This window comes from Monodelphis domestica, chromosome 5, assembly GCF_027887165.1.
Source record: "Monodelphis domestica isolate mMonDom1 chromosome 5, mMonDom1.pri, whole genome shotgun sequence".
In the NCBI taxonomy this organism is placed as follows: domain Eukaryota; kingdom Metazoa; phylum Chordata; class Mammalia; order Didelphimorphia; family Didelphidae; genus Monodelphis; species Monodelphis domestica.
In genome coordinates this window covers 136065331-136082432 of record NC_077231.1, presented here as the reverse complement: position 1 = coordinate 136082432, position 17102 = coordinate 136065331, and the positions used below count along the sequence as shown (strand labels likewise).

The following is a 17102-nucleotide window of genomic DNA, read 5'->3' as shown; positions in this document are numbered from 1 at the left end:
GAACTTTTTTTCTTTTTAATGTTTTGATAATAGCAATATAATTGACTTCCTTTGCAATTCTGTCTGTTTTATTGTATGCCTTTAAAAAAATTATTCTGAAAGGGGAGTCTATAGACTTCATCAGATACCTAAGAGGTTCATGACACACAAAAAGTGGATAACTGTTGGGAAGAATCATGGACTAGAAGTTTGAACTCACATCCTATCCATGTTATTGTTGAGTAAGACAACTTCTTTGGGCCTCTGTACCACAGTGGGAAAATGGGAGTCATGATATTTTTATTACCTATTTAACAGAGTTGTTTCAAAGAAAGTAGTTTCTAAAGCGTTATGTATGTATAAGGTATTATTTCATATCATTTCTTATCACCAGGAGTGTGCTCTTACAGTGCCAGATACTTTCTTCTCAAACCTGTTAGTACTAACCACTCCTCTTCTCTCTAATTACTTTGTGTCTATCGTTGTATATTCTTATATATACACATTGTTTTTGCCTACTAGAATGAAAGCTCCTTATATTAGCAGGGAGCATTTCTGTCTGTTGTTTTGTCTTTTATCTTCAATATTTAGTTTGATGCCTACTACATACAAAGGTTTAATAAAGTCTTGCTCTTGATTGTGAAAAAATTCTGATCTTTTTTCTTGTGAATTTATTTCATTTCCCAAACTTTTAGGAATTTGACAAGGAAGAACTTTTAAAGTGTATACAAGAACTTGTGAAATTGGAACAGGAATGGGTTCCACACTCAACATCAGCCAGCCTGTATGTTCGCCCTACTCTCATTGGCACTGAGGTAAGATATGAGTGATTTGGTATGTATGTTGTGTATGTATAAATTTTTTATTTTTTTACGGTATCAAACTTTTATTTCTTGATCCACCTCATAATTTGAAGTATAGAATTATCTTAGCATTCCATCAATAGATAACAGTTTTTATATTTACATAGCAATAGATTATTGAAATGATTTTTTCCTTTGTGTATGTACCTCTGTGGTGTCTACTGTTCAAGTATTTCTATTCCTTTAGTAAGTTTTCCATAAGAGACTATTTGAGCTCACCTTAATGGGGAAGACAGTAAAATCTTTGAATCAGGTTGGGGAGGAGGCACTTTGTACCCCTAGCAAACTGTGAGGTGTAATTAGATCACGTAGGGGAGACCTGTAAATTAAGGTTGTAACACTGTATTCAAGGGATGGTTATTATCAGTACAGAGAGAGAGGAGAAGAGTGGAGAACTTCCCTTCTCAAAGCGGGGTTCAGGGAAGACAGCAGATGTAATGAGTTGACTCAAAGAGAGGAGAGGGGATTTGAAGATTTTCCTCCTTCTGCCTTCCCTCCTTAGCTGTGGCTGTTCTCCCAAATTTGCTCTTGTCCCTCTTGTCCCCCCTCCACTACTCAAGACCAAAGGATATCCCCTTGATTTGTTCACTCATACTTGATTCACAGGTTGGGGGAAAAGATAACTATTTAATGTCAACTTAACTCAATCAGGATAATGCAAAGAATAACTGGCAAGGAAAGAATGAGAGAGGAAAGTGGGGGGAAAGGGGTCCCTGTCTCTATCAAAAACACTCTCCCCTTCCTTCTCGAGTTTGAGGGGAACTTAGGCCTTAGCAGCCTGAGCCCCCTGAGAGAAAGTCAGGTTGACTCACCTGGGTTTGGCCCCATGGCCACAATTCAGATTCAGGACAATAGTAGCTGAGGTAAAGTTGGACAGAGATTTAAAATGTCTTTCTCAGGTTTCCTCTTCAATAGTCTTTTCAATTGGTAAATGTTGGGGGAAAAGATTTCCAGTCACCAGCAGGAAAGATGGATAACTCTCAGGAGAAAGTTTTTTTCCATCTTCTCTCTTCGACTTCTCAAGACTGAAAGCCCAACTCCTCTCCCAGCCAGAATCTTCTCCTCCTCTAGATACCAAACTTTTGGGGCCCCTCCCCCATTGAGGTGATCAGTTCCACACACTCTTCAGCCTGACACTTTTCTTATGTGCCAGCCTCTGTCACAACACTCAGTGGTACTGGTTTCTTTGCCTGGAACCCCATAGCAGAAGGTATCAACTAAAGGAATCTGCAAGAACTGGGGCCATTTGGGTGAGGGAGTTAGTTGTATTGAGTCTGGAGAGTACCATCTGTAGTTTCTTTTCCTAGTGAGATTGCTGGCACCAGCAGCTGAGTAAAACTGGGAAGGTTGGAAAAGATGGCCTTTAGATTGCTTCCAGTTTTAGAGCTGATTACTTCATTATCTGTACTTTAGGCAACTTAAAGACTTAGAACGAGGTCAATTTGAGAAGTTTGTTGGAATTCTTTTCTAAATTTGTAGAAAAATAGAACAATTACTTAGCTCTGGGGTTAAAGTCAAACTTTGTCTCCCTTCTCTGCCACCTCCTGTAAGTGTAAAAACCCTTCATTTGCTTACTGGAAGCTTTGATTTTCATCTCTCATACTGGGATTAGTGGGAAGACATTCAAAATTAACCACGTGATTGTGATTCATTCCATGCTCTTGTGTTTATGATGTAATTTGAGCTAGTGGCCACTCTAAAAATGGGCCCACTTAACATTTTGTTCCATATATTTGAGTCTCAGAATCAGAGATTTTAGTTGTTGATGGTTTTTATCATTTTCACTCAATTTTAGAACCAAAAAAAAGGGAATTTGTGGGGAAAGGAAAAGTCAGATTTGAGTATCAGTCCATGTGCTGCCTGCCCTGAGCTTTCTTGATGTCACTCTAGGTCTCTCCAGAGTTCTATGTCAAATAAAATATAATTAAAGCTTTTCAGGTGCATTGGAAATTAATGACTTGCTTTTAGTGCAGAAACTCAGTCTTACTTTTCAGAAATCACGTAAGTGAGGTAGGGTTGAAGGAAACTTAATTGTGTAACAATGACAGTAGAAGGAAGGAGGGAAGAAAACTTTTTAATAAAAATGGACGCATGGCAATAATTTCTTGTTCAGTTGTGTTCAACTCTTTGTGACCACATTTGGGGTTTTCTTGGCAAAGATACAGAAGTGGTTTGCCATTTCGTTCTGCAGTTCATTGAACAGCTGAGGAAACTGAGGTAAATAGGGTTCAGTGACTTGCCCAGAGTGACACAGCTAGTCATTTAATTATTTATTTGCTTCTAAGATTATTTTTAAAAACCCACAACACATTGCGTATATTACTGGACTTTACATCAGAAGCCCTGGGTTTAAATACTGCTTCAGGTACTTACCAAATGACCATGGCTAAATTACTTTACCCCTCAGGTTTCTTAGTTCCTCTATCCATTGCTATATAATACAGTGGATAGACTGTTGGGTCTAGAATCAGAAAGACCTGAGTTCAAATCCAAGCTCAGATACTTACTAGCTACATGACCCTGGATATGTCACTTTATCTCTGCCTCAGTTTTCTCTGTTGTAAAATGGAGATAAAAGTAAAACCTAACTTGAATGGTTGTTGTGGGAATCAAATGAAATTATAACTGTAAAGAACTTAGCAGAGTGCCTGGCATCTAGTAAGCACTATATAAGTATTAACTATTATTAGTATCTATAAGATAAGGATAATAATATATGTATATATATTACCTGCTTCTTAAGGCAATACTTACGTCATCTGCTTCATTTGCAAACTTTAGAGTACCAAATGAGTTATTATTTTGTTGCTGCTGTTGCTTCTGCTTGGATTTTCAGTATACAGAGTTATTTATTTAAATAATCCTTTCCATGTTCTCCCTACTACCATCTAGTGGACATTGTTTTTTTTTTAAATCATGAATTTAAGGTATTCAAACATCTGGCAAGCTAATTAAGAAAATTTAATGCACATATAGCAGATAATAATTATTAGGAATGAAGTTTATCTTAGAAAAATGTTTAAGTACTTATAATTCAAATTTTTCTGATATTCTATTACATGTAAAGCACATACATCAACTTAGAGAACAGTGATCAAATCTCTATATCTAATATCAATAAAGCATTTTATCAAGAAAACTTGATAGTTTCATATAATCAGTGGTTAAATCAATTATTCATATAACAGTTTATAAACTGAGTGTTACAAAGCCTCATAGATAGAAAAGGCCTAGAGGCCATCTAGTTCAATCTCCTTCATTTTACAGATTTGGAAAGAGTTAAGGCTCAAAGAAAATACTAAAAGTGAGCATTTATATAGCTTTTTAAGGTTTGGAGAACACATTTGAAATATTATCTCATTTCATCCTCACAATAACCCTGAGAAGTTAATGCAATTTTTCTGTTTTATCTAGTACTTCAATTCTTTGGAAATACTGACCCTGTGATGTCTGGGAATCTGTGTCATATATATAGTAGCATATTGAGGGTTTAGTGTTTGAATCCCACACTTTGACTAGACATGTGAATGTGAACCTGTAGCCCTAAGTAGAAGTAAACAATATATTTGGCCCTACATAATCAAAATTTGTCTGTATTTTTCCACCTCACACCTTTAAAGAGTGTAAAATTAATATAAATTGAACCCCCTTTTTACCCCTAAAACAATTTTCAAAGCTCAGTTTGATTTTAGGGTAGAAGCCAAAATTGTCCCTTCTGAGGACCATGGGTGGTCTATCCCTCCTCCATTTGTCTATATCTTTTGTCTTTGGTTCCATCTGGCAGGGTGGAGACCAGTTCCTTGTTTTATCTGTAAATAAGAAGTCTCTTGGGTAGTAAAGTAATTAAATGACCTAGGCAGACTCATGTGGGGAAAAGTGGGCCTGTATAGTCATTCTAAACTCTGGGCAACTTGAAGATCTGCCTTTTGTCCTGATTGATGCCTAAGTCCTCCAATTAGAAAGATTCTGGAAAGGGATTTTATGAAGAGCATAAATTGACACTTGTCAATTTATTTGATCCTTTTTCCTGGAGCCACAGACCGAGGAGGGCATTCGGTCTGGCTCTGGGCTGGATTAGTGGCTGGTTGAGCTTGTCAGCCAATCAGCTTGCGCTTCTCTCTCTTTTTCTGGCCCACCTTTTGCTATTTAATAAAAAATAATCATAAAATTAAGATATAGTCTACAGAAAATTTTAATCATTACAAAATTTTAACAGATAGGTAACAAAATGTATTTACATATGCTTGAAATCCTACAAACAAAAAACTTTTGTGTCAGTTTAAAATCTTTGTTAAATCTTTCTTTGTTAATAAGATGGACTATGCTGTGTAATCATTAACATAATTAACATGCCATAACAATGATTATCATCTGTGGATGGATGGCCTGCTTTCAAAGTACAGGTAAAGAATTTGGTTCTTAATCTTGAAATGAAGTTCAGCTAAATCCCTGCTTTTTGTATTTTTTCTTTATGAAAGCCTTCCCTTGGAGTAAAGAAGCCAACCAAAGCCCTACTTTTTGTAATTCTGTGTCCTGTGGGACCTTACTTTGCAAGTGGAAGCTTTAATCCAGTATCTCTATGGGCCAATCCGAAGTACGTAAGAGCCTGGAAGGGTGGAACTGGGGACTACAAAATAGGAGGGTAAGAGGAAATTAAGATTTCTACATGATATAAGAGAATCTTGCATGACTATTGATTTATCTTCACTTCAGGAGAATACTCATACTTTCTGTAGTTTTTAGTGTTTTAAATTGACTACGATGCTTTAATGACAAATTGTGCAAGTTGTTGGAATGGGAGGACAATTGTAAATGATATACATCAGAACTTTTTTGAATTACTAAAATTAGAGATTGAATTAGCTGCTGCCATATGTCTGTTCTATTTTGCCATAGCAATTAGATGGGTTGAGAGAAGAGACCATCTGGTGTTTGGGGCTGAAGCTCCAAGCTGGCCCTAGTATTTTAGGAGTCATGTCTGGGGAAAGTGCCTGCTTCATTGACATGCTGTCTTCATTGTCACCGAATATAATCATACCTACTGCCAACTGGCTGAAGGATAGCCCTTCTTTGGCTCAGCCAGACGTCTCTGATAATTCAATTCAGTAAGCATTAATTACCTACTGTGTGCCAGACAGGATAGGCTGCATGCCACAGGAGATAGACAACTAGCCTCAGACAAGGAGACCTGAGTTCAGGTCTTACTAATGACATATAAGCTATGTGATACTGAGCAAGTCTCTTAACCCCTCAGCATTACTGGCCATTCTCTAAGATTATAAATTTGAAGATCTGTTCTCCATTGGTAGATGGAAATTCCTTACCAAATACCAATTAAATCAATCACAGCTCAGCTTTTTAAAAACTACTAGAATTTGTCCAGGGATACTGAAGATAAAAAGAGAAAAATCAAAGTCTCTTCTACCAAGGAAGTGAAGGATATGTGCATAGGTAAATAAATGCAAAATGTGCATAGGTAAAAAAAATTAAAGATGGAGAGAGAACAAAGCAATTGATTATAGGAAGACTTGAAAAATATCCAACCATTTCAGAAGTAAACTTGGTTAAGAGTTGGAAAATGGATGACTTGAGGCCATAGAACTGTTTTAGGCACATAATGATTAAATGAGTTGCTCAGGGTCTCACTGCTAGTAAACATCAGAGGATAAATTTGAACCCAGCACTCTATCCATTTTACCCTAGCTACCTCAGAGGAAACATACCTAGATATAGTTTGTAGATATTAAAATGAAAGTTCCATTGATGGTATAAGCAAATCTGTACATAGATAACTGGGATTCTATTTGTCTTGGGACCTGCCACAGAGCCATAAAATACTAATAATGATGACAGTTAAACATTCATATAGTGCTTTAAGATTTGTAAAGAACTTTATATGTGTTGTTTGAGAAGTTGTCAACTCTGACAGGTCTTCTGACTTACTTGTGCTATATATACACTGCTTTCTTCTCAGGAGGACAAAAAGACCTGAGAGTTTTACAAATGTACCCATTCAGGTTATGCAGATTTCAGGTACTTTTGTTCACCTATCTCAAGTGTTTGTGAATTATATAAGGATTGCACACAAATGTTGGTAAAATTCTTTTGGATTTCTGTGGTTGCAACTGGAAATTCCTTAATCATTTTAGCTGGTTTTGTTTCCATGTCTTCTCCTTCTCCTCAGTCTTAAAAGAAGAAGCCTAATCAGATGAGACTTTTATTATTAATCCTTAAATATGAATGCATATCACACATTCAGGCCAGGAGCACCTGCGAAGGAAATAATAGTAATATTATGCTAGGAACTAATTGAAGTCTCAGATTCCTGAAATTCTGGGTGATTGGAACCATGTGGGCATTTCTGGATATGTGAAAATGAGACAATTAGAACTGGCTCCTCCCTTTGTTTGCCTGTGACAAGGAAAGGTTTTGGAAATCTAGCAGTGCTTCTGTTATTTCATTCACATCAGTAGCATCCCTCAGCAGTTGTTTCCTCTTGTTCAAAAGAAAGAAAAATCTGGATAGTAAAAGGAATAACTTTTGAGGGCCTCCTTTTCTCCCTAGTGTATATTCTTTTCCATTCAGCTAAATTAAAAGGATTATTGTGGACTGCTCTGATGCTACCTAGCTATCCCAAGCCAATTTTTTAAAAGAGACTTTAATTTTCTTTTTTCCTCTTTTTCCTCATTCTCTCCTACCCTGAGGATAATCACATAATAAATATTTCCATATTCACCCTACTCCCATTTTAAAGTTAACCAGACTGTTTGAAAAGGACAACATTTTTTTTATATTGGGGTGATCAGATTATCTAAGACTTAAAACAATGGAATACCATGCCCTAGGGCAAATAGAAAGTAACTCTAATAAGGTTTGGAAAAATTCTGAGATTAGCATGAAAAGCCAGAATCATATCCTTATTTCTTATCTTGGGAAGGAAAAATCAGAACTCACAACATCCTCAAATATATTACTAGAAATACAAAAATTAAAAGGGAGTTAATTAGATTTCTTTTTATGGTACTTTTATTCCTAAGAACTTTAACCTGGTTTATTTTATATCTGCATTAAGGGATTTTAGGTCATTAGCACATGGAACAAGACAATTTTTTCTGGCTTGAAGCATTTAAAAAGCCAACCTAATTGCCATTTATAGCATGTTAGTATTTCATCATAATCATTATGCCAGAAGTTATTCAGCCATTTCCCAATTGATAGATATCACCTTATTTTCCAGATCTTTGCCATCACAAAGAACACTTGTATAAATATTTAAAAACATTTAAGTTCTTTTCCTTTTTCCCTTATCATGCTGGGATATAGACCTAAAAGTGGTATTGCTGACTCAACTGGTATATACAGTTTTATAACTCTTTGAGCATAGTTCCAAATTATTCTCCTAAATGGTTGTCAATTCACAATTCTTCTAACATTATATTAGTATCTCAATTTTTCTACATCTCCAATATTTATCATTTTCCCCTTGTATAATTTTAGCCAATCTTATAGGCATGAGATGGTACCTCAGAGTTGCTTAAATTTTTATTTCTCTAATCAATAATGATTTAGAACATTTTTATGTGATTATATATAGCTTTGATTTCTTTTTTAAAAAATTTCTTTTCCCATCTTTTGAAAATGTGAGCCATTCTTTAAAAGACTATTATATTATTGGAAAGGATTATAAGATGCTCACCTCTGCTTTTAGAATTCTAGCAAAGTATCAGTTGCAAATATTTCAAGCTAGAGAATAAATCATTTTATTCCCCTCAATTAAGTTGACTCAACTTTTTGATGGTAGACTATCTAGTTCCTTCACCTCCCCAATTCTGCATGGAATTCAACGGTATTTGCTCTACTCAGGCAACTTTGCAATTAGCTTCTTGAACTGTTTCTCCCCCCAAAGTGACATGTTATTTTATTAAGTGTACAAAATACAAAAAAGGGATCAAAAAAGTGTTAATGACCTCATGAACAACAAAGAGCATAGTTAACATCTGAAAGAGAACTTGAGCAAAATAGAGAGCTGAGCTAAGGTCCTCAGCCCACCAGGAACTAAATCTATGAGGTTCAATAAGAAATATAATAAAACACCATTCAAAATATATTGGAGAAGTAGAGGACTCTGGGTTTTTCAGAGGGTGTTTCCTGACATCAAGAAAGCTTTTTTATTATACCCTATAGAGTGCCTCTCAACACTCTATAAATGTTTAATAATTTCCTGGGAAGTGGGGCTCTCAAAGGTAAACACCTTTATAGTGTTTTTCAATGTAGCAAAGATGACACGAGAAATTCCTTCTTTTTTAATACAAATTAAAGACATATTTGCTTTTGTCTATTCAGAAAGTCTGAAGAACTGCAATCCTGAAAGGAAACAAGTCTAACATTGTGTTGTCTAAAAGTATTTATGTAAACAAATTACCAAAAAAGTACAAAGATAAATGATAACAGTATATTTTATGATTATATATGTACTTTAAGGAAATCTTATTAGCTACTTACTATCTTTCAAATTGAATAAATTGTGGGTATGTTATTGATCACTCAAAAGACCTCTTTTTTGTCTAGTTACTCTTCTGGACTCTGCATACATTAAGGAAAGTGGCACTATTTCTTAACCCTAATATAACTTACAGCAAACTTGATCCTTAGAATGACAACTTTATACATCCTGGGCTAAATCATTTTGATGGAGGGCCTTTGGACTTTTAAAAAATACACTCCTAAAGCCTCCTCCCAGAATGATGACATTGATTTCACATTCACTTATATTTTTTGATTTTGACGTCTATCATTTACTAACTTTATGATTATAGGCAAGTCATTTATATTCTCTTAGCCTCAGCTTCCTCATTTGTAAAAATTGGGATGATAATAGGACCTATTTCATTCTGTTGTTTCAGGGCTCAAATGAAACAATGGATATAAAGTGCTCTGCAAACATTAGGCTACACATAAGTCAATGATGATGAGGCTAAGATTGATGATGATGTTTGCCTTGCATGCTAGAATTCCTAAATTCTGGCCTGTCCTAAGGGTTCAAGTTCATTTTAAAACAGATGCCCTTTGTTTGTACAGGCATCTCATGAAATTTTGAGAAATTGTATTGGCATTTATTTTTATCTTCTTGAGAGTGGGGAGGACAAGGGCAGAGGAATGGAAAAAGACCCTCAGAATATTCAGCAGAATATCTGGTTGAAGACATTTTAATCTAAACTGATAGGTTAATATGAAAAACATGTTTGGAAAATTTAGGCTTCAGAAATACAATGAGTGTGCTTACCAAAAATAACAAATTATGGGGTTTTTAGAAGTTGGAGATAAAGGAAGAAAATCATTACCACTAATTGATGTTTTCTTTCTTCAATTAGAAATTATGGTGCTTCCATATTTGCACAAAATGAAGCATTACATTATGGGTGTCAACAAGTTCTTTGGCTCTATGGAGAAGATCATCAGATAACTGAAGTGGGAACCATGAACCTTTTCCTATACTGGATAAATGAAGATGGAGGTAACAGCATTAGATTCCGCTCTTTCTGTTCTTAGATCATGGCTGTATGAAACATTCTCAGGAGTTCAGTGAAGGGCCTAGTTATTGATCAGTATAGAAGAGTATTGTGACGAGCATTTAGAGAAATTCATGATCACGTGTCCAGTATTCACAATAATACCATTTTGTGGTCACCGTTGGAAGTTTCACCCAGCCTCTTCACTACTCCGTACCATCTTATAGTTGACCAAAGAAACTAAATTGTTTGTTTTTAAGGGGAAAAAATATTTTGTTCTTTTAATTTGGTGCTTTAAATCAGGGTTACTTGGAATGAACTCAGGTTTCCAGAGTTTGATGAATTTTTAAAATGAGTAGTTTTTCCTACCCATTTAAATTCCTCCATTTAATAGCAAAGACCTCCAAATGAATGATATTGTGCTAATCCAAGAGTCTGAACTAAGGAGGTTCCACACAAATTAATCACGCCATAGAATTTTTGTAATTCTCTAAAGAGGTATAAAGACTTTTCCATCTGTGGAATAATTTTTTATACAAAATCTCTCATGTTATTGGAATTTTGTTGTTTTCTATAAAACCATGTTCATTATTTTGGGTCCAAAAGTGAAATTTTATAAAATTCTTATTTAGCTATGATAGGCTCTTCCTTTCCCTCCTAACCAAAAGTAGCTAATTTGATTTTAGACTATATTGATCAAAGTATAATATTGAGCACTAGTAAGGTGAGGGTCACTAGCAAAGTTCTTGACAAAGGAACTATTTTTTTTGATGTTTTATATTTATAGTTCCAGTGCCATGCACTTGGTAGCCATTTAACAAATGCTTGTTGATTGAATAGTGTTCCCATAGTACTCTGCTCTAGGCAGAATGCATTTGGAATATTGTGTACAGTTCTAGGTGATATACTGATAAGCTGGAGAGTAACCTGAGGAAGAGAATGAGGATGGTGAAGTGCATGCCAAAAAATGACAAAATTGAGAAAGTTTAGTCTGGTGAAGAAAAGACTCAGAAGGAAGTGCTGCCAAGAGGAAGAAGGAGAAGACTTCTTCTTTTTGATCCCAGAGGGCAAAATGTATGATAGTTTGAAAGAACAAAATTTGGGTTTGTAACACAAATTAAGTAACACAGTACACAATTAAGTAAAGTTAAAGTGCTATAGGGTATTAGGGTAAGTTGTAGAGCTGATTCTTGGCTATAGTCAAGTACAGATTGGATTAGGCAGTTGCTGAGACTTCTTCAAACTCTGAGATTCTGTGTTTAGGATGGAGACTTGTTGGACACAGAGGAGTTTAGGGTTAGGATGTCAAGTCCTTAAGTGTTAGTAAGGGGTTAGTAAGGGGTCTTCAGTAGGTAATGTGTAAAATTGAAAATTAATGAGCAAACTGGCATTGTCCTACAGGAAAAAAAAAAAAACAATCATTGAATGGACTAAAGAACCTGAATATATTTCTAGATGACCTTTCTATTTCTCTTTTGTTGGAAGAAGCAGACAAGGTCTTGGAATCTTTTAGCAAATATTTATCATTAGCTGGAAATAGATTAGTCTTAACTGTGGAAAAAAATATAAGGAGTTACTTGTGGGAGGGGAAAGATGCAGTAATTTTAAAGGTAAGTAAGACTAGTGAAAATATAATGATTCCTTTAAAATTTTGGTGAACTTGATGATTTTGAACTAAGTTTCTATGTCTCATTGTGACAATGACTTTAGATACTTAAAGGCTATATATACTAGCCAATGCTATTGGAAAGTGCAAATGGAAAGGCTTCAACTCTTGGGCCACTGGTAGACAATCATGCATAGACCAGCCAAGTCACTTTAGGGGATGCTCATCACCATATTTCTAGGTGATGGATATTCCCAAATTCCCAAACCCAGCTAATAAATGGAAGTTAATGAAAGAAGTATATTTAATTTTATGTCATTAAAATTGCTCATTTTATCATGACAGTCCCTTATTGATCATTCTTTCCCTTATCTATAGATCTGAAAAATATTTTTTCTTGTTCTTCTGATTTGTTTATAACGTTACCCTTTATGTATAAAGTCATATGTACACTTGGAATTTATCGTAATATAAAATATAAAATTTATACCTAGTTTCTTTCTAGTTTTTCAACCAGTTTTTGTTTTTTATTTTAATAGCTTCTATTTAGGGATTTATGGAATAATAATGGTCTACCATGTTTTCTTCTGTATATTAAAATCCTTCCTTATTTGTTCTACTGGTCAAACTATTTCTTAATCATCACCAAATAATTTTAATAATTACTCCTTTGATATCTGGTATGTCTAGACCTCCTTTCCTCCAACTTTTTAACATAAATGCCCATGAGATTCTTGACCTATTATTATTCCAGATTAATTTTGTTATTATTTTTCTAATTCAATAATATCCTTTGGTTGTTTGACTGGTATGGTACTGATGAAGTAAATTAATTCAGATAACATTTAAAATATTAACTCATTCTCTTCATGAAGAAGGCACATTTCCATGTCTCCAAATTATTTATTTATTTTTATTATTATTATTTGACTTGGGAGCATAATTAACTGAAAATTATAGAGGAATTATAGTATTAATCAGTTAAAGGAATATTCTCACCACTAAAATCACAAGTCATTAAAATATAGCATGTATTTCATATATAACATTGATGAAATCATAGATATTAAAGGGTATATATCACATAATACTTCAATATCTATGATCTTCTAGATTTCAATGAAGATATTTCTTTCACTGATATATATAACATTCACATTTATGTGTATATATATATATATGTGTGTGTGTGTATGTGTGTAGGTGGCTAGATAGATAGATACAGAGGTATCTGGTATTATTAGAAGGGATTATATACTTTTTAACTATGAGGCTGGTTTCCCCTTCCCTCACTTTTCCCATTTGAATGAAGAAAATACTTTAGTCAGTCCACAGATATTAATTTAGCATTTACTCTATGGTGGGTACTATGCTAAATAATATAAATACAAGTAGAAAGAAAGTTTTTATCCTTTATCCTCAAAGAGTTTATATTCTAATAGGAGAAGGACACACAGAAAAAAAGAAGCTGAAAACTAGGGGGCCCTTCCTAAATGGAAGTTCTGGAAGGAGACTTCCAATCAGAGGGAGAGTCCTTTAGGGCAGAGAAGGAAATGTGAAAAAATACCAGCTTTCTGAGATGCAGGGAACAGTGAGTGATTCACAGCTCTAGGTCGCATCTGAAGAAAAGGGGGGACCTTTTATATCTGGGACTGTAATTCTGGGGATTTACACACAACTGTGGGATAAATTTTTTTCCACAGTCAGGGATTTCTGTTGTGTTGGCCTCAAAACAAACAAACAAACAAATAAATAAACAAGTAGCAACAACAACAACAATAATAATAACATTATCAGATTTTAGGGGTGACTGTTTTTTCATTTAAAAATTTCTGTTTTGCTTTACTACATTTAATAATTTGTTCTGTAATATTGTGAAGTTTTAAATAGAAGTCATTTTTGCTATACTACATAAATTGTTCTAGATTTTGTATGGGTCTGGTGCTTCTTGTGGGTATTGAGGCAAGGGAAAAATAAATTTAACCTTCCCTCCCCCACAAAAAGAAAGTATGAGTTTTTTGTGCTATGAATTTCTGATACATTGTTTAAAGCATGTTGAAGTATATTGTGATCTTTTATCCATATTCAGTTGGCTCTAGAAAGATAAGGAAAACAAAAGAGTTGAAGAATATAGTATCTAGGGTGTACTCATTCTTTTTTTTCCCCTCCAATTTTACCTTCTGTCTTAGAATCACTACAGTGTATTGGTTCCAAGGCAAAAGAGTGTTAAGGGGTAGGCAGTGGGGGTTAAGTGACTTGCCCAGGGTCACACAGCTGGGAAGTGTCTAAGGCCAGATTTGATACTTTTTATACTTTATAAACACTAGGTTCTAATTGTAATTGTATCTAATTGTTGACACTGTTTGAAGCCCTTACAAATAAATACTTATTGATATATATTAGAATTTGCGTCTGCCAGATGAACTTTTGGTATTCTATCCAAGTAACAGCATTTGGTTCTAAGTCTCTAGAACACAGAGACTAATTAATGTGGTTCTCTCCTATATATGCCTGGTGAACAATTTGGCACTTACATGCTTTAAAAAAAAAAAAGATTATTATAGTTCTCTGAACTACAGCAATGTCTCATTTGGTAAAGAATAGGTCTTCTGTTGTTGTACTGCTTCTAGATAATCCAGTTCCTAAACATGATTTTTCTGTCAAAAGCAAGTCGAATTTGTGGGCTTACATTCTGCTTTCCTTGTGTTGGGTAATCTGAGGCCAGATGGAGCTCGTTCTGGCTCCAGTAAACATGTTTGTGGTTGCAGAGGAAAATGAATATTTCTCACCCAAATGTTTTCATGTCGTCATCTCTGTCTGGCACCCAGGGGAGCAGATGTTCTGTTCATTGACCCTAGGCTAATGGGTAGGATACTGTGCAAAAGATGCATTTTACAAAGCAGACAATTTATACAATGTCATGATCTTTTTCCCCCCTCAATTCCGTGTAGACTGGGTGCTGGCTTTGTTATTGGGGAATAAATGAAACCAGCCAGTGAAAAAGTGAGCAGAATTGAGTCAAAGGATTTATGTGCAAATTTTGATTCTATCACAACCCCACCTCTGTGACCTTAAGCAAGTTCTTTGGCTTTCCTGTTCTAAATTCGCTCATCTATAAAATGAGAGAATTAGATTAGATTATTTGTAAGGCCTCTTCCAGGTTTAAACTCATGATCTCATGTTTGAGTTGTGATTATTCACTCAGGAATGAAGAATAAAAAAAATTATTTCCTTCTGGATGTTGGTTCTCTTCTTGCTAGTAAAGATATTTTCAGTGGAAGATACAAGGAAAAACAAAAATAAACTTTGATCTTTAATAGATTTTATCTCCTGGCTTGAGAAAAAGAACACATCTAATTTTGTGATGATATTGGAAATGAGGGCTCTTTACTTACACAAACTTATTTTTTTAAGTATTTATGTAATATATAAGAGAAGTTTAGGAGAATCTTAAGACAGCCCTTTACTGTCTACTTTGAACTGGCCTCAATTAATCTGTTGTTCTTTCATTATTTATTCCTTAGCAAATTCCCCAGAAGAGTTATTCCAGGCTTTTTCTTTCCTTAATGCCCAATTTTTTCCGTATCCTCTCAAAGGAGATGAAAATAGTAAAAATTTTCAGACTATTCCTATAAGTAGACCAAAAAGTATAAAATCAAAGTAGTTACCTAGATAATTCAAGAGAAAAGATAGAAATATAGCTTTCAGTGAAGGGATAGCTAGGAGGCAGCTAGGTGGCTAGGTTCTGGGCCTGGAGTCAAGAAGAATGGAGTTCAAATCTGACCCAGATACTTCCTTACTGTGTGACCCTGGACGTGTCACTTAATCTCTGATTGCCTGACAGAAAGATATGCTGGAGAGGAATGACAAACCACTCCAGTATCCTTGCTAAGAAAACTCCAAAGAGAGCTATGACTTTTGGGGTTACGAAGAGTTGGACATGACCAAATGATTGAGCAACAAGAGTGCTTTAAGATCTTAGACATGTAGTGCTATGTTGACTGAAAGACTGGAGACTGGGTCTCTAGGTTTGGCTCTGCAAGTTTTTGTGTGGTCTTGGGTGCGTAATGGGTGGTTTTTAGTTTCTTTTTTTTTGTAAAATTGGAGGATCAGACTAAATGATATCTAAATATGTTTAGATTTCAGCACTACAATTTTGTGATTTGAAGTGACATCAACGATCTATTTCTTCTCTATTTTTGTTTCCTCATCACACATGAATTCATTTTATATTGCTTTTACTGGCAAACTACTTTGTAAGTTCATTTAATAATGTTATACACACACACACACACACACACACACACACATACCTAGCTTCTTCACCTGTCTCTTTGTTACAGCACGGAGCTGTATCTTCTACTTCCTTTGTATCACAGAATTGCAACATTTCAAAATGGACAGTATATCTAATTGACAAAGAACTCACATAACAGCCTAACCAACAAGTGATCATATTTCCTTTAAGATATCCTGCCTTCTGATAGCCTATTCCACTTTTCAGTAGTTGCAATTATTAGGAAGGCAGCTAGGTGACCCAGGGGATAGAGCTCCTTGCCTGGAGAGACTCATCGTTTTGAGTTCAATTCTGGCCTCACATATTTTATTAGCCGTGTGACTCTGGGCAAGTTACTTGACCTTGTTTGTCTCAGTTTTGTCATCTGTAAAATAATCTGGAGAAGGAAATGGAAAACTAATCCAGTATTTTTGCCAAATATACCCAAATGGGGTCACAAAGAGTCAGGCATGACTGAATAGCAACAACAAATTATTAAGAATTTTTCCTTACATTAAGCCTAAATTATTTCTTTGCAGTTTACACCAATCATTTTTAGTTCTGTCCTCAGGTCCATAGGACATCTCTTAAAATACTTATTAGGTGTCTTTCCCCCTCCCCCCCAATTTTAGTTAAATTTCTTTAATTCAACTTTATATGACAAATTTAAGGCCCTTCATCATCATAATTTCTTCCTATTATTGGTCTTTTGCTTGTCAATGTTCTTTCTAACCAGGAATGAGTACTGCATTGCTGGTGTGATCTGATCACTATAGTGTACAGTGTGATTACCAACTCTTTATTTCTGAGATCTAAGCATCTTTTTATATATGTAAACTCAAGTTTACATTAGCTTTTTGGAATGTAAT

The 17102-nt window shown here is 34.9% G+C and overlaps 1 protein-coding gene across 2 annotated transcripts in view; it reads left to right on the top strand.

The window, feature by feature from the left end:
• Positions 1-17102, top strand: part of BCAT1 (branched chain amino acid transaminase 1) — a 95197-nt gene that overhangs the window by 43856 nt on the left and 34239 nt on the right. Inside the window, exons 5-7 of one of the 2 annotated variants that reach the window (XM_007503520.3) lie at positions 675-794; positions 5321-5484; positions 10214-10356. In XM_007503520.3, the coding sequence (XP_007503582.2) occupies positions 675-794; positions 5321-5484; positions 10214-10356 (427 nt within the window). The remainder of the gene's footprint in view (positions 1-674; positions 795-5320; positions 5485-10213; positions 10357-17102) is intronic. The other variant, XM_016425866.2, reaches the window with a different exon arrangement.